Source organism: Rutilus rutilus (assembly GCF_951802725.1).
Source record: "Rutilus rutilus genome assembly, chromosome: 3".
In the NCBI taxonomy this organism is placed as follows: Eukaryota; Metazoa; Chordata; class Actinopteri; order Cypriniformes; family Leuciscidae; genus Rutilus; species Rutilus rutilus.
Window position 1 is genome coordinate 40,816,147 of NC_140211.1, and position 25,254 is coordinate 40,841,400.

General features: G+C 37.4%; 1 protein-coding gene across 4 annotated transcripts in view; it reads left to right on the forward strand.

Moving 5' to 3' along the window:
- Nucleotides 1-25,254, forward strand: part of LOC311287105 (protein phosphatase 3 catalytic subunit alpha) — a 274,952-nt gene that overhangs the window by 246,778 nt on the left and 2,920 nt on the right. The window contains exons 9-14 of one of the 4 annotated variants that reach the window (XM_084403704.1): nt 7,557-7,682; nt 7,772-7,843; nt 13,613-13,639; nt 15,272-15,356; nt 17,933-18,030; nt 20,739-20,768. In XM_084403704.1, the coding sequence (XP_084259830.1) occupies nt 7,557-7,682; nt 7,772-7,843; nt 13,613-13,639; nt 15,272-15,356; nt 17,933-18,030; nt 20,739-20,768 (438 nt within the window). The remainder of the gene's footprint in view (nt 1-7,556; nt 7,683-7,771; nt 7,844-13,612; nt 13,640-15,271; nt 15,357-17,932; nt 18,031-20,738; nt 20,769-25,254) is intronic. The other 3 variants (XM_084403706.1, XM_084403705.1, XM_084403707.1) reach the window with 3 other exon arrangements.

Genomic DNA, 25,254 nt, shown 5'->3' on the forward strand with positions numbered 1-25,254 from the left:
GTCGATGCAACTAACGTCTCGAGACACGAGAGGAGGAGAACAAACGTGATAAATATGAAGTTGTAGTACTAGATGTGTTGGGATATTTAACATGCCATTTTAATTATATTATGCTGAAATGAACGAAATTACTCGAAAAAAGATTCGTTCATTTTACTGAACGAGACTCAAAGATCCGAGTCAGTAAAATGATCCGAACTTCCCACTAATACTGTTTTGCCGACCGGATACGGCAAGAGTCTAATCTACCAGTTAGCTCTGCTGGTAGCTAAGCGTATGGGGCTTGTTATGATTGGTCGTAGTGTTATCCAATTGCGTGCAGTGAGATTTTCAAATGCATGCTTGGTGCCGCCCCTCGAGCTGGCCGATTTTCATTAGTCGATGCCAGACCATTAATCTTTCAGATTTAGGTCTAGATTTCAAGGCTAAATTGGACCAGCAAAACTTAATTATTCCTTCAAGCCTGAATTAAGTAGATGAGTGTGGACACGAGCGTGTGAGGAGATTGATGGCCAATCGACTGGCGCTGTAACTCGAGCCCGGTGGGGGGAAGCCCGGGATATCCATCACTCCAAAGGGTTGCCAGATTGAGCACAGCCATCCATCATCTGCTGACCATGAGCACCACAGTCCTGACTGTGCAAATAGAGTCAATCAAGCAACCCCTGACACGGCACAAAACATTTCTGCGGCAAGAAAAAATGACAAATGACAGTCAGCTCTTCACTGCTCTGGCAAGGTTTTCTAGCGTTGTTGAACACGTAACTGTTGTTTGGGTCTCATAATGGAGAATATAGTAGAAAGCAGCAGGGTGATGGACACTGTCTCTGCTTGCCCGCTGAGCTTATTCTGAGTACTGATTACAATGCAGAGGGTTCCTTCATCTGTTGATGGCACAGTCCTGACAAATCCAAATAAGACATTTTGCAGATTCCTTCCTTTGATAATTTTTAGTTGAAATTGCCAGATGTAGGATATTGAAGAAAGCTGTTGGGGAACATGATCCGAATGTCATGGTTCTGTATTTCATGATTTTGATTTAATTACTATTGCTTAAAGCATTTATCAATGCATAGGTCATGTTACCATGACAACGTAGCAGGTCATGGATCACTGGTAAAGTTTGTGTGGGCCTGGAAGGTTTTGGCACAGCAGGGTCGGCTGTTACTGGTATGCAGGAATGAAGGTAAGGATAAAGTGAAGATGCCAGATAAAAGAGAGGAGAACTCTCGTCCTCATTCTGATTGTTGCTCTGAAGTGAGAGTTCCTCACACCAGTGATTTCCCCTATAGGAACAGATTTCAGCAACCCTGTTTTTTATGAAGCTATGCAGTAATCTAACTGATCATTTAAAGTCATGTTGATCTTATATGTAAGAAATTTAAAGTGGAGCCTAAATTTATTCTTCATTTTCCTTAAAATTTTATCATGAAATAATTCAAATATAGCCTATGGCCGGCCGTCTCTTTATGACATCTCTAGATTTCAGTCTTTAAATTTCATCAACCATGGACATCTTTCAGTAAGTGTATATTTAAAACATGACATCACATTCAATTGTGACAGTGAATGTGACATGCTATTCTTAAACTGAAAAACTTTTTTTTTTTAAATAGTCTTTCTACATGTAGTTTTATTAACCTAGTTGCTAAACAGAATATGTATCATAAAAAAAAAAAAATATATATATATATATATACAGTATGTATATATATATATATATATATATATATATATATATATATATATATATACACTCACCTAAAGGATTATTAGGAACACCTGTTCAATTTCTCATTAATGCAATTATCTAATCAACCAATCACATGGCAGTTGCTTCAATGCATTTAGGGGTGTGGTCCTGGTCAAGCCAATCTCCTGAACTCAACTGAATGTCAGAATGGGAAAGAAAGGTGATTTAAGCAATTTTGAGCGTGGCATGGTTGTTGGTGCCAGACGGGCCGGTCTGAGTATTTCACAATCTGCTCAGTTACTGGGATTTTCACGCACAACCATTTCTAGGGTTTACAAAGAATGGTGTGAAAAGGGAAAAACATCCAGTATGCGGCAGTCCTGTGGGCGAAAATGCCTTGTTGATGCTAGAGGTCAGAGGAGAATGGGCCCACTGATTCAAGCTGATAGAAGAGCAACTTTGACTGAAATAACCACTCGTTACAACCGAGGTATGCAGCAAAGCATTTGTGAAGCCACAACATGCACAACCTTGAGGTGGATGGGCTACAACAGCAGAAGACCCCACCGGGTACCACTCATCTCCACTACAAATAGGAAAAAGAGGCTACAATTTGCACGAGCTCACCAAAATTGGACAGTTGAAGACTGGAAAAATGTTGCCTGGTCTGATGAGTCTCCATTTCTGTTGAGACATTCAGATGGTAGAGTCAGAATTTGGCGTAAACAGAATGAGAACATGGATCCATCATGCCTTGTTACCACTGTGCAGGCTGGTGGTGGTGGTGTAATGGTGTGGGGGATGTTTTCTTGGCACACTTTAGGCCCCTTAGTGCCAATTGGGCATCGTTTAAATGCCACGGTCTACCTGAGCATTGTTTCTGACCATGTCCATCCCTTTATGACCACCACGTACCCATCCTCTGATGGCTACTTCCAGCAGGATAATGCACCATGTCACAAAGCTCGAATCATTTCAAATTGGTTTCTTGAACATGACAATGAGTTCACTGTACTAAAATGGCCCCCACAGTCACCAGATCTCAACCCAATAGAGCATCTTTGGGATGTGGTGGAACGGGAGCTTCGTGCCCTGGATGTGCATCCCACAAATCTCCATCAACTGCAAGATGCTATCCTATCAATATGGGCCAACATTTCTAAAGAATGCTTTCAGCACCTTGTTGAATCAATGCCACGTAGAATTAAGGCAGTTCTGAAGGCGAAAGGGGGTCAAACACAGTATTAGTATGGTGTTCCTAATAATCCTTTAGGTGAGTGTATATATATACACTCACCTAAAGGATTATTAGGAACACCTGTTCAATTTCTCATTAATGCAATTATCTAATCAACCAATCACATGGCAGTTGCTTCAATGCATTTAGGGGTGTGGTCCTGGTCAAGACAATCTCCTGAACTCCAAACTGAATGTCAGAATGGAAAAGAAAGGTGATTTAAGCAATTTTGAGCGTAGCATGGTTGTTGGTGCCAAACGGGCCGGTCTGAGTATTTCACAATCTGCTCAGTTACTGGGATTTTCACGCACAACCATTTCTAGGGTTTACAAAGAATGGTGTGAAAAGGGAAAAACATCCAGTATGCGGCAGTCCTGTGGGCGAAAATGCCTTGTTGATGCTAGAGGTCAGAGGAGAATGGGCCGACTGATTCAAGCTGATAGAAGAGCAACTTTGACTGAAATAACCACTCGTTACAACCGAGGTATGCAGCAAAGCATTTGTGAAGCCACAACACGCACAACCTTGAGGCGGATGGGCTACAACAGCAGAAGACCCCACCGGGTACCACTCATCCCCACTACAAATAGGAAAAAGAGGCTACAATTTGCACGAGCTCACCAAAATTGGACAGTTGAAGACTGGAATAATGTTGCCTGGTCTGATGAGTCTCGATTTCTGTTGAGACATTCAGATGGTAGAGTCAGAATTTGGCGTAAACAGAATGAGAACATGGATCCATCATGCCTTGTTACCACTGTGCAGGCTGGTGGTGGTGGTGTAATGGTGTGGGGGATGTTTTCTTGGCACACTTTAGGCCCCTTAGTGCCAATTGGGCATCGTTTAAATGCCACGGCCTACCTGAGCATTGTTTCTGACCATGTCCATCCCTTTATGAGCACCATGTACCCATCCTCTGATGGCTACTTCCAGCAGGATAATGCACCATGTCACAAAGCTCGAATCATTTCAAATTGGTTTCTTGAACATGACAATGAGTTCACTGTACTAAAATGGCCCCCACAGTCACCAGATCTCAACCCAATAGAGCATCTTTGGGATGTGGTGGAACGGGAGCTGCGTGCCCTGGATGTGCATCCCACAAATCTCCATCAACTGCAAGATGCTATCCTATCAATATGGGCCAACATTTCTAAAGAATGCTTTCAGCACCTTGTTGAATCAATGCCACGTAGAATTAAGGCAGTTCTGAAGGCGAAAGGGGGTCAAACACAGTATTAGTATGGTGTTCCTAATAATCCTTTAGGTGAGTGTATATATCACACTGCTGGACAATGTAAGTGAATTGCAAAAAACACTGGGTGGTGATTAAAATGGTGCATAAACAAAGTTGGTTTGTGATTTAAAATGTGGAGAGACATCTAGTGGTAGTGGACTGCATACGTATATAAAATCCTTTAATTTGACTTTTCCCCTTTTCCTCTTCCCTTCTAGTTTATTCCATGGAAACATATTCATTTTTAAAGTTTGTGTTGTTTGGAGGGAAGTTAGTTGTTTCTCTCACTCTGTCAAGCACAACCTCTGCAGTTTCTGTGGGTGGACTTTAAGGTCAGCTTTTCAGAGGCATTTATGGTGTGGACCATCACCTAATTATAGACTGAGGAAAGATCATATTTTATGTAATTAATAGCAATGTTCCATTATCTGATAATACATATCCCGCTAAGATGTATGGGCCGTGGACCGTGAGTGACATTTAAGGCGTGTTTATGTTCAGCGTACTGTATCTTCAGGTCTTTTATGTCTGGTATTTGACATTGACACCTGCTTGCCACTCCATGTTTGACGACCTGCTATTCTCAAACACCACTAATGGCGCTTTTCCACTGCATAGTACGGCACGGTTCGGCTCGGTACGGTTCGACTCGGCGCGGAACGGTTCGGCTCGCTTCGCTTTTCCACTGCGTGGTACGACTCGACACGGTACGGCACGGTTCGGTTCGCTTTAGCTCGGTTGCTTTTCCATTGCAGTTAGTACCGCTTCAAACTGGGTGGGACTGATCGTTATAGTTGCCGCCTCTACTGCCATGACATCATCGTAAACGTGCCACATTTCAAACGCACAACACAGGGGATGGTGCTCTTGATTCTCGGCATGTGGATGTTTTTAAATTAAATTAAACGTTCTTATAATGTTTTACTATATGGAAGGAACATTCTTAACGTGTGATTAAACGTTGCGTTCATATTCTGGGCTCATCTGATTTTTTGTACATAGCATAGCCTACTTTATGATTTTAGTATCATAATGATTAATAAATGCACGCACAATTATCCGTGAACTTGATTTGAACAAATGCCTTTCAACTTGTGTGTGCAAAATTCAGAATTAAATGAATGTGCAGCAATCTTTACAAATAGAGAGTCTAGGCCTAATGTACTGTTTTAAACTATAGCCTACTGCCATTAAAAAAGCGCATTTAGTTAATGTTATGTTATTTTTTTCCATCTGCCTATGTTGATTATGAAAAGTGAACAGCACGAGTAGAGACATGGAGCGAGTCAGACATAATTTTGACCACTTCATTAAGTTTTGTTTTGTATAAAGACTTTCTTTAAAGTGAATTTCGTTTTGTATAAATTGTATCTTAATTTTAATAATTTTTTCATCAAACAATTGCCTGGATTAAATAAGAAGCAAAATAGACAATTTAATCATTGAGGCGCCCGAGCGGTCACTTGCATTGTACGTTAACTGGAGCGCATCTCATCTTCAAATACACAAAGCTTGAAATGTCTTTAATCGAAATAATTCAAAACAAAAAGAAATAGGCTACTCTCTTATGTAATCCATTATGTGCATTTCTCTCTATAGGCGCGTTTACTACGAATATGGTGATCGTCAACTTCATCTTTGCCATGCACAGACACTGACAGAAAACACTATTTTATAAATAAAAATCAGTGCACGCGTTTTAATAAAATTAAAACTTAAATTGTGATTATTAAAATAATTAAATATTAAATATTTTGGGGCCAAGTTTTGCTCATTTATTAATAGTATATATATAGGCTATATATAGGCCTAATTTTATTAAATTGAACATGCGCAAAATTCAGCATTCAATCAAATATTCAAAAAGACTTGATAATAATGTTATTTCAACATAATATCTCGTTATTTCGACATAATGTGCGTGCAACAAGCAAGATGTGCATTTGTAAATCCGGGGACGCGTGCACTGATTTGTATTTATAAAATAGTGTTTTCTGTCAGTGTCTGGCAAAGATGAAGTTGACGATCGCCATATTCGTAGTAAACGCGCCTATAGAGAGTAACATTATTATTAAGTCTTTTTGAATATTTGATTGAATGCTGAATTTTGCGCTTGTTCAATTTAATAAAATTAAAGCTTTAATTGTGATCATTAAAATAATTGAATATTGAATATACAAGTTTTGCTCATTTATTAATAATATTGTGATCATTAAAATAATTGAATATTGAATATACAAGTTTTGCTCATTTATTAATAATAAATATATATATATATATATATATATATATATATATATATATACACACACACACACATATGACACACATAAAAATTATCCGGCGCTGCCCCTGACTGCAAGAACCAGTTTGCAAGAAACTTTTTAACTGCAAGAAACTACAGCGTTGGCTGTTGTCTACTGGCTATTTAAATCTAGCGGGTTTGTCTCGTGCATGGTCTCGTGTCGCAAATACAATGACACTGGTAGTGACGATTCTGTCTGACCAATCAGTGATCTTCAGTGTTTTCACGTCACATTTTAGTACCGGTACGGTACGCTTGGAACCTCAACAGAGGTGGTACCATTTAAAGCGAGCCGAAGCGAGCCGTACCGTACCGTACCATGCAGTGGAAATGCGCCATAAGTGAGCCGTACCGAACCGAGCCGTACCGTACCATGCAGTGGAAAAGCGCCAAAGCGTGCCGTACCGAACCGAGCCGTACCGTACCATGCAGTGGAAAAGCGCCATATGATGATGGGACAGGAAAGTCCCCCTCCGTGAGTTGTAATGTGTGGTGTCAACTTTCGACTGATCTAGGACATGCGCACATTGGTCGCCACATCGACAGCATTGATCACATGGAGTTAGCCATCTCCAGGAAGTTTTCATTAAAAATACATGACATAGGAGCTATAAGTAAAATTCATATTCTGGTTTGTCAAATGATATGTGGAGATCTTTATAGTCTTTCCCCTTAAATACATAGTGTGGCTGTACCTTGAAGCATTGATGATAATAGCTTGTGCTTGATGGTACTGTTTTCATTATTTTAAGAGATTCAAATTCCTTTGTTTTGGTAGTTCTGGAAAAATCATTCAACCTCAAAATATGTTTTGAAGATGGAGTTCCACATCCATTATAGTTTTTTGGCATTTAAACGAGCGAGTGAGGGAGGGAGTGAGTGAGGGAGGCAGTGAGTGAGTGAGTGAGTGAGTGAGTGAGGGAGGGAGGGAGGGAGGGAGGGAGGGAGGGAGTCTGTTTTACATCTGAGACAGCGTTGAGATCTGATGTAGCGTTTGGCAGAATCCAGCTGTATCATTTACACCATTGTCCCATACTCTCTCTTTATGTATTCTCTTTTTTTTGTACCTCTCTTCCTTATACAGCTGCTGTGCTGAAATATGAGAATAATGTCATGAACATTCGACAGTTTAACTGTTCTCCTCATCCTTACTGGCTGCCTAACTTCATGGATGTCTTCACTTGGTCTTTGCCCTTCGTTGGGGAGAAAGGTAAACCATTTGCCTTCAACAGATTTTATGTGGCATAAAATCCTCAATAAGTGCAGCAAACAAACACTCTTTTTTTCCTGTTCCCGTAGTGACTGAGATGCTGGTAAATGTCTTGAGCATTTGCTCCAATGATGAGCTGACCACTGATGAAGAGATAGATGGTAAGAAATTCAGTCATACGCAAAGCAAGCACATGCATCGTCCTGTTTCTATATAACATTACAAGAAGTTTGAAATTAAAGTGCATGGTTGGGTTCACAGGGGGGTGCCCTCCATCTATTCCTTCTAAATAAATCTGGAATATTACTGAACCTTTTGCCCTTAAGTTATTTAGATGCTACTGGTCTTACCACTCAAAGAGACCTGATTCTTTTATGATCTCCATGTTGGAGAGAAGTATTTACTTTCAGGGAAAAGTGTCTGCTAAATGACAGTCAGTAGCTAGCTGATGTTTAAATCCTGTGCAAAGCATACCAACAAAATGTTAGACATTAATAGACTTACACATACACATTAGTGCACCCCCCCCCCCCCCCCCCCCCCCCCCATGTTTAATGTAATAATCCAAGTCTTTGCTCTTATTGCTCTTTGCGATTATTTCATTCAAAAGTCTGAGACCACACAAAAAAAATCTGAATAATCTTTTTAATTTGTAATTAAAAAATGTAAACAAAGTAATGATATGATAAGAAAATTAATAAGAAATATAAAAACTTCTGCACTAACATTTCTAACTTACATGTTCTTGCTTCCACACACTCTGCTGTCAATAAAGCAAAAATATATTCCGAAATGAATACATTTTCAAACCAAATTTTCACTTTGACAAAATTATGTATTGAAAAAAATTCAATTATGAATAAAGTTCAAGATATTTGGAACCCACTATATGTGTTTATTACATTCTAAATATTATCATATTCTGTTCCTGTTTTAACATCTGTCCTATTGAATTTTATTTTGCTTATACCTTAAAGGGATGGTTCAGAGTAAAATCAACCTAGGGTCCTTTGCACCACCTTGAGCCAAACACCCCCCCAGAAGCCTTTTTCCCCTTGGTTGAACATTATTAAAGGTAGAGCTTATTTAGAGAAATCAGCCGGATGGCTTAGTGCAGGCGCTAATGGATGATGGATGATGTATCTCATAAATTACCCCACTAATAATGCCCAGAATGGTACCAAACCTATACAGTAGTACAAATAGGTTCTGGATTCATAAAACGAGGCATTGGAAAGTTTGTAAGTACATCAGGAGTTAATTTAAATAACACTTGCCTGACGGCCCATGCTATTGCTAACCGGACGTCGACGTCACTTCAGTGGTTTGGGAAAAGCACGTAAAAGTCCTGGCAGAAAGCAATGCATAAGGATGTAGTGTAACGACGAATTATTATTTTTTTCCGAAGTGTTAACAACTTAGTGTTAACTAATAATTGTTGCAAACTGGTACTACCAACAAAATATTTGTGCATTCCTGGAACTGGTCGTCGTTGCACTACATCCTTATGCATCGCTTTCTGCCAGGACTTTTACGTGCTTTTCCCAAACCACTGAAGTGACGTCGACGTCCGGGTTAGCAGTAGCATGAGCCGTCAGGCAAGTGTTATTTAAATAACTCCTGATGTACTTACAAATTTTCCAATGCCTCGTTTTATGAATCCAGAACCTATTTGTACTATTGTATAGGTTTGGTACCATTCTGGGCCGGGTTTCCCGATAACGATGTATCTTAGCTCTTAAGAGCGCTCTCTACGTGCAAGGTTACGAACGCTCGCAGCAATTCCACGAGCGTTTCCCAAAAATGCAGTTAACATGAACACGCGAGAACGCGTTTTACGTGCTACTTAAGAGTCGCTGTCCATTCGTGAAGTGCTGAAATATAACCTTATATGGAATGGTATTCTGAACGTTTAGCCTTAATTATTAGGTTTAACCTAATAATCGTCATCTATGGATTAGCAATCAAGAGAATTGAAAAGAAAAAAGAAAAGAAAAGAAAAGACTTATCAAGAAAAGATACCTTTCAAAAAAGATGAAATTAATGTAGGCCTAATTTTAGAGGAGATAGAGCGAAACAAAGATGTTATTTTTAACAGATTTAAAGGACACCATACAAATAAGGAAAAACAAAACATCTGGGTGGACATTGCAAACTAACTGCAACCCGGGGTGTTCAAAGATCAGGGAAGGTAGTCTGCAAGAAATGCCCAATACATGGCTGGTTTTCGTGCACATCAGCAAGTCATTGACAGATTTTTTTTTTTTTTTTTTCATCCATATTTTGCCCAGTCTTTGAAGCATATCTCCCACATTACTTCGTTCTTTTATGATTTTTTTTTTTTTTGTTCATTCATTTAATTTAGATGTGTATTTTTTTCTTCCCTTTTTTATTATTTAATTTATACATTCATTTAAACAAAAAACAAGTACAATAAAGTGTACAATCAAAAAGTACAATCAAAACCTTATATATGTACTCATTTTGCAGTGTAATCTGTGTTTGGCTCAAGGTGGTGCAAAGGACCCTAGGTTGATTTTACTCTGAACCATCCCTTTAAGGTATAAGCAAAATAAAATTCAATAGGACAGATGTTAAAACAGGAACAGAATATGATAATATTTAGTATGTAATAAACACATATAGTGGGTTCCAAATATCTTGAACTTTATTCATAATTGAATTTTTTTCAATACATAATTTTGTCAAAGTGAAAATTTGGTTTGAAAATGTATTCATTTCGGAATATATGTTTGCTTTATTGACAGCAGAGTGTGTGGAAGCAAGAACATCTAAGTTAGAAATGTTAGTGCAGAATTTTTTATATTTCTTATTAATTTTCTTATCATATGTGACCCTGCCTGTGAAAACCCAGCTAAAGTCATTTTTTTGTGATTCAATGTTTTCTACATAAAATCATCCTACATAATGTAAAGAACATTCTGTGAAAATATAACCTTGATATCTTTAATATTGACTGAGTAAGGCCATGTCAAAGATTTGCTAAAGTTCGGGCTCAGAAAATCATATTTTTGAGAAATTCCAATTTAAAAAAAAGTTATTTGTTAAAACTGCAACACAATTGATCCATAGTTATCCTGCATATGTGCCTTATAACACATTAAAGCTGAGATTCTCCCCTTTTTAGTGATATATGACACATCAGTGGAAAAATTCTTAAAACAGGTCTATTTATTATGATGTGCATGTCCAAAAAGCATAAACACATTGAAACGAATGGGGGTACCACAAGAGCTTGATCGTAGCAACAATTACCATGTCAATTCAGTGGAATGATTTGTATAACTTTATTAGTAAAATGTAATATCAGTGAAATGTCAATAATATATAAATTAAATAACATAACATTTCTCATTCTCTGAAATTATCATTCTCTTACAAACACGAGAATTGTGTTATAACGTGTTATAAACACGGTGTAAAAAAAAAAAAAAAAAAAAAAAAAAAATATTCAGGGGATAGTTCACCCAAAAATGATTTACTCATACTCACCCTCATGTTATTCTGATCCTGTATACAGTAAGTTTCTTGCTTCTGTTAATAATAAGCTATTTTAAAGAATGTTGGTAATGACACAGTTGACAGCACCCATTGACTTCCATAGGTGCCGCCAACTGTCTGGTTATCAACATTCTTTAAAATATCTTATTATTAACAGAAGCAAGAAACTTATACAGGATCAGAATAACATGAGGGTGAGTATGAGTAACTCATTTTTGGGTGAACTATCCCTTTAACAGGTCAGTCTCAAACTTTGTACACATTCTAAAATTGTCTAGATGCAAAATAAAATCCTGAGTGACAGCAACTCTCCCTCCTTGAAAAATAAAGAACACTTTTCCCCATTTAATTGAAATACTTGCAGTTGCAAGAGAAACTGATTTTCAGTTTCACATCTGGACTTCCAGCATTCGAAGCAAATTCTTCTTACTGGTGTTCCCTATTCATGTTCGCCAGACAAATAGCTTGGGGTTCAATCACCAAAACTGGCTTGTCCTCCTCATCATCTTGGTCACTGCCTGAAAAAGCAAAGATCATTTTTTTTCAATTCAAAGCAAGATACCTAAAAACATGATTGTGTAACATGCAAGAATTGGAAGTGGGTTTAATTACACATTTAAAATGGATAATGAAGCATTTTATATGAAAATATCAGAAAATATTTTTTCAGTTTAGTCAGACTGGATCTGATTAATTGAGGGGAGGGCATAGGAATAAGAAACAGCCTATAGGTGGTAAGCAGACTTCAATTCAGAGTGTAGCCTAATGAGACAAATAAACATCATGCCATAAACGTAATTAATTTAAACTGACTCAGTCCCCATCAACAAATGTAATAAACATTTAAATCCACTATTTTTGCATCACAGATATGTGTTAGCATTACATTCGCTGGACACTGACAGTATACATTTACATATTTGGCATAAAAAAAAAAACTTACCGTCGAATTCCTCGTCAGTTTCGTCAAAGAATGTGTCCTGTTCATCATCACAATCATCCTCCAGAAAATAATCCGCAATAAAACCGGTTAAATCATAATTTGGGGCAATTCCACCGAGATTAATATCAAGCAAGCTGTTTAAGCAAGCAGCTATTTTTCCGTTCATGCTGCTGTGCTCTCACTTCGGTGTCGCCGGCGAAGCCATGGCCATGTCAGATGTCAAAACAACGCATTAACGTTACCATCCAGCAAATAACACGTAGCAGGCCAAAAATGTCTTTCAAATAAGTTTAATATTATTGGCAGAATACCAAGCTACAAAACAAATAAGCAGTTCTTAAAATATTGGCTATGACAAGAAAAAATCACCACAGACAGACATCTAAACGCGGCTGACATCTCTCTCTTTTTTTCATTGTGTTGACCTGATTACCGGCGCTCGCGGATTGATATTAAAGTCTGTCTTTACTCTTTCTAATAGAAAAGACACAGAAAACAAGTTCCTGAACCGAATGACATACGAATCAGCAGTGTTGTTGCGCGAAATAAACCTAGAGACGATTGAAATCAATGTTTAGGAAGCCCACGTCCGTTTTTTTTTTTTGCGCAAAAGTTCAACGTAGTGTCAATAAAATCATTAATTTCAGTATTTATCATGTGATAAATGAAAATGTAAGTATTGCATCTCAAAACTATTGGTATAATCTATCATTTACAGCAATAAACGGACATGGACTATTTTTGTCATTTTTATGGCTATGACTACTTTGACGCTCGTTAACTCATAATTCGATTCTGCGACTTTAGCCGGGGTTTCACAGGCGGGGTCACATATCATTACTTTGTTTACATTTTTTAATTACAAATTAAAAAGATTATTCAGATTTTTTTTGTGTGGTCTCAGACTTTTGAATGAAATAATCGCAAAGAGCAATAAGTAAGTGCAAAGACTTGGATTATTACATTAAATATAAAATTTTGTTTTGATCTTTTTCTACCATACAGCCATGGTAAGAAAAAAATTCAATGAATTGCCATTCCAAATACACATAAACTGTCAGATGACAAATAAACGATTGACCAGAAATATTTAAGGAGTTCAAGCTTTGGTAGAGCACAAACTTATAAACACTAACATCTCATCATGCTCTCTCCGACAGTTTTTTTTATTTTTTATTTTTTTTATATCCATTTAATAATCTTTATTTTGTTTCTCTTTTGTATTTTCTTTTTCTCACTCATTTTGTCCATCTCTTTCCCTCTCAAATATTACTTCTGTTGCTTCATCTAATGAATATCTTTCTCTTTTTTCAGAGTTCTTTAAAGCATTTCTTCTCTTTTATTTCTTTGATTGATGTGCTTTTTTGCCATTTTTCTCTCTCTTTCTCTCCCTGTCATTCCTCAGCCATTCATTGATCATTCTTCTGTTCTTTTTCTGTTTCTTCTGGGGGTGTATCTTGAGAAGGACAGCTAATATATGGGCCCAAGAAAGGTACAACCTCCCACAATCCAATGCGGTGTCATGCCTCTTGTTTGTACCTTTTTCTAGTTGGTTGATTAAGCTAACACCAAAAATTCACTAATGAACCTACTTATAATATCCATAGGTACTAATTATTATGTTTCATGCACCCTGGTCACCATGAACTGGATGAGTAGTTGACATTGTTTTTCAAACTATTAAAAGGCCATTGCTTGTTGCGTGTGAACTCTGTACTGTTTGAAAAGACAAGAATTTCGTTTACTAAGTGGGGTGAGTATGCAATCAGGCAGACCACTAACATTTTTCTGAAATTAGAACACACCGATGTGAGTGTAAGAGAATGTGAACCTTATAAATTGTTTTGCAGTTCTCAGAACCTCAACAGTGCCTTCATCTCTCATACCAATTCACATCACATTGTCATCATTCCCTACCATTTTTTGCCATTTTCCATGTTTTCCACCTCTGTATGAATACAGTGATCCCAAAATGTATTTAAACTAGTGATGTGCAAAATGACATACTTTAAAAAAAACAACTACTCAGTTGGTTTCTTGAATGACTGGTAAACTAATATTAAACATGCCCTGGATAACTAGCGTGGTCGACCATGGTTCCTAGGGGTCCTTTGCATAAGTTCTTATGTACAAAAAAGCTGGACAGAGCTTAACAGTATGTAACAGAATGTGGGGCTCTAAAGAGTGGAACTCTTTTTAACTCAACACAATAAAGTTGACATTTGTCGTAAGCAGTCTAAGATGTCTTTCTGATCATTATGTGATCAGGGGCTGTAACCCCTGCTTAAAATTTCGAAACTATCTAAAAATCTAAAGTGAATTGACCTCACTAATCAAAAGTCATTTTTTGAAGGATGTAACTCCTAATTTGGACACAGAAGCCACACTTAAAAGTGAAATAGTTTTAACAGTTGACTACATTTTAGGGCCGCTGTATCACCAAAGCTTAAAGAAATATAACATTCATTCAAACACTCAAAAATCTCTGTGCTGCAACCTGTTCGTATGCAAGACACTCCCTTGTATTGTTATTTTCTCATCACACTGTTGTCTATAATCTTACCTTGACGAACTAGGTAGATTCTCAATTAAAACCAACAAGGTTCTTCTCTTTAGCATCTGTATAGTATGGCACTATGATTAACCTAACCATATCCATATCCATGACTGTAAGGATCGATAGCAGGCTAATAGAATGCTTAGCATGCATTTCAGCCCTGAGATGTGGGCCACTGTGAGGATTTCTATTGATCTGCCCTTAGTGTGCTGAAACAGCACGTTCTGCCAACTGAGTTTCCCCTGCAGTCAACAGTCTGGGTAATTATAGTCCAAAGGAAGTGTTCACCCAATGTATTAATTTGCCTTTCTGGACATTAAAGACAGGATGTAATTATGGCTAGTGAACGTTTGAAATTGTGAGGTTTGGAGATTAAGTTGCTGGTTGTGTTTTAATGAAGTGACTCTTCAAGCATGTTTGTAAGGGACTCTTCAAGCATGTTTGTTTTTGTTTGTATACTGTTATGTAACACTGACATATATATATTTATATGTGTGTGTGTGTGTGTGTGTGTGTGCGTGTGTGTGTGTGTGTGTGTGTGTGTGTGTGTGTGTGTGTGTCACACAGGTGCCACAGCTTCTGCGCGCAAGGAGGTAATCCGAAACAAGATCCGTGCCATTGGAAAGATGGCTCGAGTTTTCTCGGTTCTTCGGTAAGATGACTTTGTGTACATGTGCAAAATGGAATTAGACAAAAGTGCGCACATCCTGCAGGCAAAAAGCTCATTAAGGGTGCTCAATCACAAAAAATAAATAAATAATTAAACCGTAACAAAATGGGAAAAGGTTGGCACACCAAAGCTGCATAAATAAACATAAAAAAAACATTGCATGTTCTCAACAAAAGTGACGTTTCGAGCCATATGTATGGTGGCTGAGAGAGCTCAATGCGCTGCAACTGAAGAAGACACATGCAAATCGAAAAAACACCAGCAAATTAAGAAAATATCTTCTTTAGTTTGACAATACATGTGCTGCAAATACTCACAATGCAACCAAATACCGAAACGCTCTACAAATACTCACAACGAACATACAATCAGGATCTCAAAAAAATCTCATCTTTCGGGTCATCAACAACACCACTGACGAGTAGACATTGAACAATAAGCATGTCCCAGCCAGGTTCGTCACATGTTGGGGTCCCCTTGAAACATTTCCAGTGTGGTCTTTGCTATTTGCAATGCGTTTTTGTATATGGTTGTAGTGATTTATGGTCTTAAATATTAATATTTAGTATCAATATTAATATTGAGTTTTTGGTCACACGTAACTTAAGGTGAGTGTGAGAGTGTCTTCATCTTTTACGGGGCACCAGCAAAGGAATTTCTCCTTTAAAATAAAGAACAATCATGGAAGATTGTTGACTGAATTAGAGTTATATAAATTGGAGGAAGTTCGTCATCTTACCAATCTGAAGGATTTGTGAGATATTGTTAACTTGTAGAGCCTCTTACCTTATCACACGGAATTAACAAAAGGATAGTTAAGAGTAACTAACAACTACTGAATGGATAATGTGCAAAAAGATTGATAAATGCAAGTGACTGAGTTGGATGTTACTATGGCAGTTGCAATAAACAACTTACTGAAATCTTACTGCACCTGAACAGAATATCACAAAAAAGCCATAATAAATTATTAAAGAGAAGAGCGAATATCAGACTGTTCATTAAGACCATTAGGTTATACTGTGTCCAAAGTGTACAGTAAGTTTCATGCTTTAAAACCAAATTGTTAATTTCACACCCTCTTCAAGGCAATTTTACTGCTTCAATGCCAATATACAGACTTGTGGAATCCGAATGTCTCAACTTAAAAAAAAAATATTTTGCTACTGGATTCCTTAGGGTCATGAGGCCTGATGGCACTTTGATGTTCAGAGATATGGATTTTAAGCTGTGTGCTAGTTTTGCCAATGTAGCAAAGTCCACAAGGGCAAGTCTTACAGGAAATCATTCCTCGGATCTTAAATATCTTCCCAGATTGATTTAAAGGTTTGTGTTTTGTAAGTAAATTTAGATGTTTTCACTTTCTTTGTTTTTTGCCCTTTCGTTTAAATGCTATAGTTGGGATCATTATGGTACTGCATGTATACATATTATATGTTTGTAATTTATTTTATTTTTATCAGGTGATGTAGTCATGTTGTCTAATATGTTATGTGTATTAGGGCCTAATAATTTAATTGTCTGACAAAGAGCCATATGGTTCGAAACATCACTTTTGGTGATAAATGTGCAATAAATAATTTCTGTATTTATGGAGCTATGGTGTGCCAAATTTTTCCTTTTGTACAAATGCAAAATGTCAATCGTGAGTAGAAACACATTAGGTCATATGCAGTAGTATATGCTAGTAGCTAATAACTTCATATGGAACTGAACCAAAAAAAAAAAAAATCTGACTCTTGCTTATGTAAGTGAAGTCAAAGACCTGCAAACCATCTACTAAAGAAAACATCTGTCACAGATTTTACCATTGTTGAAGAGTTAATCTGCCTTTCCTATTAATCTTGCCTACTATCTCGGACAATCAGGTACAATTGTTTCGACCACTAGTGGCTTGCATTGAACTTTCAAATTGGTTGTGAATCAGCTGTTACCTTCCACTTATTTAAAACAAATTACTGTCAATTTGTGCAATAATTCGCAGTAATTATAAAATGGTTATTTAGGACATAATTATTCATAACCGGCATTTTTACTGAAATAGTGTTAAAAAATTATTTAAGTGGGAAAATATTGGTAATGTTCACCTTGTGCTCATAGTTTTGAGAATAATACATCACATTTGTTGGGGTGATCACAGAAGTTCAAGCCACAAAAGCTTTAATACTTTAGACCACCCTAAGTTCAAATCGCATCAGAATTTCCCGCATATGCATTTGGTCGGAACTCTACACAGATTCTGTACTACTCTGCATTGGGAATTAATGACTTCTGCTCTGTCATTTGTCAGAGATAGTGAAAAGGCATCTTTATTATCAGAAATTTATCTAGTAAGGTTTTTATTTTATTTTATTTTTTAACCAAAACAATAAAATATGATAAATAAAAGATCATCAAATAATCTGCAAAATAATTAATTTGTACTTAATTGTGTGTTATAGAGGGTAAACTAAATTATTTTGTCATTGGCAGTTATTGTGTATGTTTTTTACTTTGCCTTTTTTTTTTTTTTATCTTTGTGTGTTAGTATTGTAGATAACAACATGTTTCTGTTGCAGAGAAGAGAGTGAGAGCGTTCTGACGCTGAAAGGTCTCACTCCAACTGGCATGCTGCCCAGTGGCGTTCTATCTGGAGGCAAAGAGAAACTCCAGAATGGTAAGAAGCGCACACACACTCATTTTGTGATCAGGAATATATAAATCACTTTAATATTTCTTTCTAAATCAGAGCTCTTTCCATGGCTGTTATTTTCACAGTATCGATCAGTACATTTAGAGATGATTTACATCTTTTAATTTCCCCAGGTATTGTTTTCACATTTACAGCCGAGTCTACTCTATTTCAGCTTAACAAATATGTAATGTACAAATATGCACAGTCTGGTAGGTTTATTCAATGTAAAGTCTCTGCACCCCCTGGTGGTTGTGTTGTGAAACTTATATTCTTTCCTCTTTGCTTCTTTTCCTTTGGCTTTTATCTCTCTCTCTCTCTCTCTCTCTCTCTCTCTCCAATCTTTTTCAAATATTGTCTCTTCTTCATTCTCCTGTCTCCCTAGAAACTGCAGGTATTATCAGTTGTGCAAGTATAATTCAGATTCTTAAGAAACATAGTTTCACTCTTTGCCACCATTTATTCAAAGGAGCCCCAAGTGAATCAACACAAATGCTTTTGTACAAGATCGAATAATGACTCAGGGAACATGTTTTAACCTTAGATTCACTATGTCCAGATTTAACACCGCTTTTGGTGGACAAGATATCAGTAAGGAATCTTAAAGATTGAAGATGTCTTAAAGATCACAGAATTTGGCTGCAAAATTAGCAGCACAACTAGCACATTTACATTTATTAATTGCTTTATAAGAACAAGACTCTTAAAGGCCACAATATTAAAATTAAATTAGTTAATGGATGCAATTTGATTTCTCATATATTGAGACCAATTGTCTCAAATTGTGATAATATGTTACAATATAACTCTTTTTACTGTTTTTTTTATCAAATAAATGCAGTCTTAACACCAACATTTTGAACGTAATTGTAATTTCTGTTGAAACTGGAATTTGGGACAGTACAAATAGAAGTGCCTGTCCCTTTTTTCTCAATAAAAAAAAAACATGATTTGCTGATTGCTATTGATAGTCGTTGGAGGTGGTATTAGAGGAAGAGGACATTCTCACTCTAGAGACAATTATTTATTTTACACAAATTTAGATGTACAGAATGCAGGATTGGTTATGAATATTTTTGTTCCAATTTCCAGAGAAAGTGAAAGACCAAAATTTTAATTGTTAAAATAATCTTTGTTTTATTTAAATACCTTTTTCCACTTTTTGGAGTGCAATAGCATATAGACATGCTAACAGATAGGAACTAAAAACACATAGCTGCTTTTGATTTCATGGGGTCTCCTTGTAATAATTTAAATAAATGACAGTGTTGTGATGCTGGACATAGTGAATCAGAAAGGGAAGAATGTACCTAAAATAACACAATTAAGCATTTTAATGCTGTTTTGTCATCATTACATAAAGAGGCATGAATAAATGTGTAATTTTAGCACATTGTCTAGTGATACTTCATTAAGTCTTACCTTTTATCTGTAACATCATGCCCCTTTACACAGAATACACAAAACTGACAAGATGTAAATTAAATTGAATTGGTCTTGTCTTTCACAAATCAAGGCAGAAATCAAACTTGCTCTTGTCGTACTGGCATGTTCTGTCTATTACTTCATTTGGAAACACTTGATCCTATGCAGTAATTTCATTGCTTATGTTTTCTATTAGGTTTAGCTTTAGTTTTAAAAACTAGTTTTACTTAAACAGTACAACATGTAACCCAAATTTGATGTGAGTGGCCATGTTTGCATGTGGCTATCTGGTCTGGGAACATGCCAGAGACAGAGTGATGTCAGCGATGTTCTGCTACAGCATTGGTAGAATCACAACAGATGCCCCACCCTTGTACATGGACATCATTGTGCTTTTACTTCAATGTTGTGCCCCCATCACAGCTGATGTCTTTAGCGTTTAGCTTTAATGTGTTTTGTGTATGTGTGTGTGTGTGCTGTTCTGAACTTTTTAAAGTGTATTCTTGTAGTTTTATATGATTACTTGTGATGATTGTGCTAAGGTCAATGTAGAATGAGGTAAGTTGAAAATAATCATACACAATGCAAGGATGGTGCATTTTCTTGTTCTGTAAGCTGACAGAACTTCAAAGAATGCCATTGTTTTTACCACAAAAAAAAACACACAAAATCAAGTCTTATAAGTGGCTTTTAAAAAGCCTTGAACCCAGCTTTTGGGTCACTTCTTCCCCTTGCTTTGGTGTTGCCATTCAAAATAAATAATGAAATGTAGTTCTGGTATATTATACAGATTTTAAAACAAAGCAATGGAAGACACAATCATTGATCTCCTTCAAATCCCTTTGATTGCTTTGACTGACCATTAAGTCTGATAGATTTACTATCTTAAATGGTAAAGATAGTTTACTTTGGCTTCGTCATTAATTTCCAATTTATGTCATGTCTCCCAAACTCATCTCTCATAGTAAGAGTCAAATCTGTGTCACATTGCCTCATCTGCAACTAACTACCCATCATTTGTCCTGCTCTCTCTCTCTCTCTCTCTCTCTCTCTCTCTCTCTCTCTCTCTCTCTCTCTCTCTCTCTCTCTCTCTCTCTCTCTCTCTCTCTCTCTCTACCCTATTATTTCCCTCTGTCCTGGCCTTGTAGTGGGCCTAGTGTAATTCTAATGATGTTGTGTGTCTATTTGGGCTCTTTTGCTGTTCATCTGACTGGACAAATGTAACCTGTTCTCACTCGTTTTGCAATCCCCCTTCTTCTTCTCTTCAGCTACTGTTGAGGCTATAGAGGCAGATGAAGGTAAATAGGTCTACAGCCCCTTCCCCTCTTTCTGTTGCATCTGTGCAACAGATAAAGGGTTCCACAGGGTTCATTCATGTCAATGTAGCTTGTGTAGTGTGTTGGGTGTTTGGCCAGATTACACTGTACTGTTAGTGTGTTGAGCAGAAGTAGGAAAAGAAAAGACGAAACACACACAGAAAAATGCTTTGATTGTTTTAAAGGGGATCAAACCGTTCTGGAAAACACAGGTTTTGTTGAAAAAGCTGTGGTCAGTCAAATCACGGTAACATAATGCATCAGATTGAAATCACAATAGTTATATTTCAAAATATGTTCCAATTGACAATATTTGTGTATTAACAATAAGAATATATTTTCTGCAAACACAGAGTGCTTAAATGTGGCACAAACACCATTTTGGCCTATTCACAAGTCTAATTAATGTAAAATTGCATTTTTATAACCCTAAAACTGTCTGGACCCCTGTAAAACAATGAGCTGATGTAGTTGTCCTTTGTTCTTGCACAAATTTTCCATTTAAATTGCTAAACATTAGCTCTAGACTCAAAACACTCACACATTTGTGGGTCTCCCTCAGTTAAAAATAATAAACCCTCAGCAAGAACAATGTCAGCTGCTTGCTAAATAGCAGGTTTGTAACTGCTATTTACATTCTAAGTGTTCTGTGGTTGTTCTTGAACATTTCTCCTAGAGGAAGAGGTGCCAACTGCGTTGATACTCTCATCCAGATTTTTTTTCTATTTGTGGTTACTCTGTGACTGTGGTATGTCCTTGTGTTTCTTTACCGCTAATAACCTACGTCTGACCTCTACACAAATTGTGTTCATTGTACATAGGAGACCCTCTGCTAAATAACTGGAAAGTTACACAATTCACAAAAACCAATTTGATCTTTGTATTTCCCTGTAGTTTGCTGCATGTTTTCAACAGGTGTAACATGTGGTTCCCTTTCGAGAGAACTCAATGCTGCATCAGAATGTTGACGCTATGGAAACGCTTCTGCGTGACCGGTTTCTGAAGCAAATGAAATCAAGCTAATTCTATTGGCTGCCGGTAGTCATATGACGTGAAATGGCTCGTCGCATTACTCCAAATGGTGCCTGCATTGAACCCTTATCAGCTTCTTTGTCTTCAGGATTCGCTGTGTGTGCTTAGCACAGTTTAGCCTCGCAGATCAGAAGAATCCTCAAAACAAACCTCTTGTTGTTTTCTCCTAGCGATTACTTCGCTAAAGAGAGTAGGGGATTTGCAGGCCCTGTCTGTTGCTTTCTCCTGTTTTGAGTTTGCTCAGTGTGGAGTCTAAACTATTCTACATCCTAGGCCTGATTATGTTCCAATGTTACCTTCCTCATTTCCACGATCAGTGGTTCTTCAGGCCTTCTGTCCTCCGCTTTTTCAATCTGCAGATCAGGATAGGCTGAATATTTTATGCCCTTTTTGGGCCCTTAGTATTTATGTCCATCACTCAGCCCAGTGGCGTAAATCAGAACAACCGTTTGTCTGTTTTGGATGACGCAGCAGGGGCTCTGCGGCTTCTAAGCAATCTTTAGCACACTAGATTGTGCAGGCTATTTCTGAGGCTTATGGGGTGTGTGAAATACCTTCAATATTCAATATTAGTTCCTCAATATTAGTTCTACGGGTTCTTAGGTTCTTGCTCTTTAAGTTTGTCACTTCCTTAGAGCAGGCATCCTTTCAGTAAGGCATAATGGGTATTGACGTTCCCATAGCATCAACATTCAATTGTGTTGCGTTTTCTCAAAAGGGAACGACTCTTGTTTTGACTATAACCCTGAGTATATTCTTGTCCCTGAGTAGTGAACGAGACACTGTGTCTCGTTACCATAATTCCTGCATGCCTGAGTGTCTTCTATCAGCCAATCAGAAGCTGATGATGTTCAATGCAGTTTCCATTTTAAAGTCATGTCACTTTAAGTAATTTTACGTAATATGACTACAGGCAGTCAATGGAATTAGTGTGATTTCACATGTGCTTCAGAGACCGGTCATAAGGAAGCATTCCTATAGTGCCTGTTTACACCTGTCCACTTCATGCGTTTTCTCAGATTAAATAGCTATCAGATCGTGAAAAGACCAGGTGTTAATGCCCTGATCTTGCCAATTGTAAATTGCCGATCTCTCAAACCACATCAGGAGGTGGTCTCGGCCGCATTCCAGATGAAACTGGGCAAGTCTAAATGCATCTGGTTGTTGAAACCACATATTTAAATTTTACTCCTCCCAAAATGTTAGAAAATAAATGTGTGAGAGCATGTTATAAGCTATATGACATATTATAGCCAGATATTACGGCTAGGGGTGTCCCGATCCGATCCACGGCATCGGTATCGTGCCGATACTGCCCCAAAACGCTAGATCGGATATCGGAGGGGAGAAAAAAATTTATCCGATACCTATGATCCGATACCCATTAGGGGTGGAATGCTGAACAAGCGTTCGGTGCATGGATTTACACAGAGAATACACGGTATAAAAATAAATAAAACTCGCGTGCACATTAATTAATGTAATACGGAACAAACGTTACTGTTAGATACGCGCATATGCGGGTTCTTTAGGGACACCTAATCTGTAGCCCCGCCTTAGCTCTGAACGCGCGTCTATATTGCTTCAAACACTCACTTTAACATTATACGCGCACGGCGCGTCCTATTCGCTTTGGACGCGCGAATGGATTCAAACTGTTCAAGCATCGAACTAGACGCGATAGACGCGAATTTGATGCTCTATTCGCGTTTGGTGTGAACGCAGCAAAATAAACAGGCTGCGATGTCAAGATTGCAGTGCTGGAGTGTGTGTGTGTGTGTGTGTGTGTCAGAGAGAGAGAGGCACGGGCGCGATCGAACAGTGGAAACATAAAAACATACTCCGTCATTTTCATACAGGACATCATTAAAACTGCAAAAAGTGTTTAGCCTACTTATATTTGTGTAAAACACAACATTGTGCTTTTGTCAAACTGTAAACTCTTGTCAAACTGTAACTGTCACCCAACCAAAATCACACACACACACACACACACACACACATGCTGTTTAAAAGCAAAAATGATCTCATCTTTTGGACATTCATCATATTGCATTGGTTTTCATTTCTTGTCCTAAAACAGAGCACTAATCTGTTTATTTTGAAGTTACACATTCTACATTGAATAAAAAAGAAAATCAAATGTGTTTTTAAAAGTAGTATTATTTTATACAGAAATAAATTATTTATAATTCAGATGAGAATAAAGTTAAAGTTAATTAAAATTTTAAGGAAACAAATATTTTGATCTGAAATATAGCAAATTAATTTTAAATTCATTCAGGTACAATTACCAAACATATCTCAAGGTCTTTTGAATAAAGGGTGGCAGTCTTTCATTATCAACTGTTGTTGTGGACTATATACTGGAGAAGTATTTGTTCTCCATTTGAGTGAGATGTTTTTATGTGGCTAATTGAGCAAAGTGCTTCCATATATTTTATTATTAGTAGTATTAGTTCAAGAATAAAAAAAAAATATCGGATTGATATCGGTATCGGCAAATAGCCAAAGCTGCGTTATCGGTATTGGTATCGCAAGTGAAAAAGTGGTATCGGGACATCCCTAATTACGGCGCTACTGCAACACACATCGCTGCAAATGAATCTATGTATCTTTTCAGCAAGCCCCATGCGCAAACTGCTACAAATAAAACAGAAAGTAAGTCGCAGATGCTCAAAACACAATCATCTTCATTAAAAGTAGTGAGAGTAAATGGTCTGATGCCGCTCTTTCTCCTATTGCGGTCTTTGATCTTGAAATTAGCTGATGATAAATAAAATGCAGCTCATATCTGTTGCATTCGCTGACGTGAACTCCATTAAATTCACGGGAATTGAAGACCGGATTTATATCCGTTTTGCAGAGATACATTTAAGTGGGCAAGTGTAACCGTAACTGTTTTAACAAATCAGATAGCTGTCCGATCAGTAAAAACGCATTAAAGGGATAGTTCACTTTGAAATTAATTTTTGATATGTTTTAGCTTACCTCAAGGGCATCCAAGATGTAGGTGTCTTTGTTTCCGCAGTAGTTTCAATTTTGATATTTTTAGGTCAAACCGTTCTTGTCTGTCAGTCATATAATGCAGGTCGATGGTCATTGTCTCAAAACACAAGCACAGAGTCCAAATTAAAACAATTCCCCATCGTCCAAATGAAACAATTCCCCATCATAAGTACACATTGATGGCCTAAGACACGAAACGAGCGGTTTGTGTGAGAAAACGAACAGTATTTATATCGTTTTTACCTCTTATAACACAACCACGTCCAAATGATCTGACGGCGCGGGCGGGTATAGATATATACATAGATGTCGCCTTGGCTACGGTTTCGTTCCAATGAACTGCAGTAGCGAAGGCGACATCTATGTTTATATCTATACCCGCCCGCGCCGTCAGATCATTTGGACGTGTGCTGTTTTCAAGAGATAA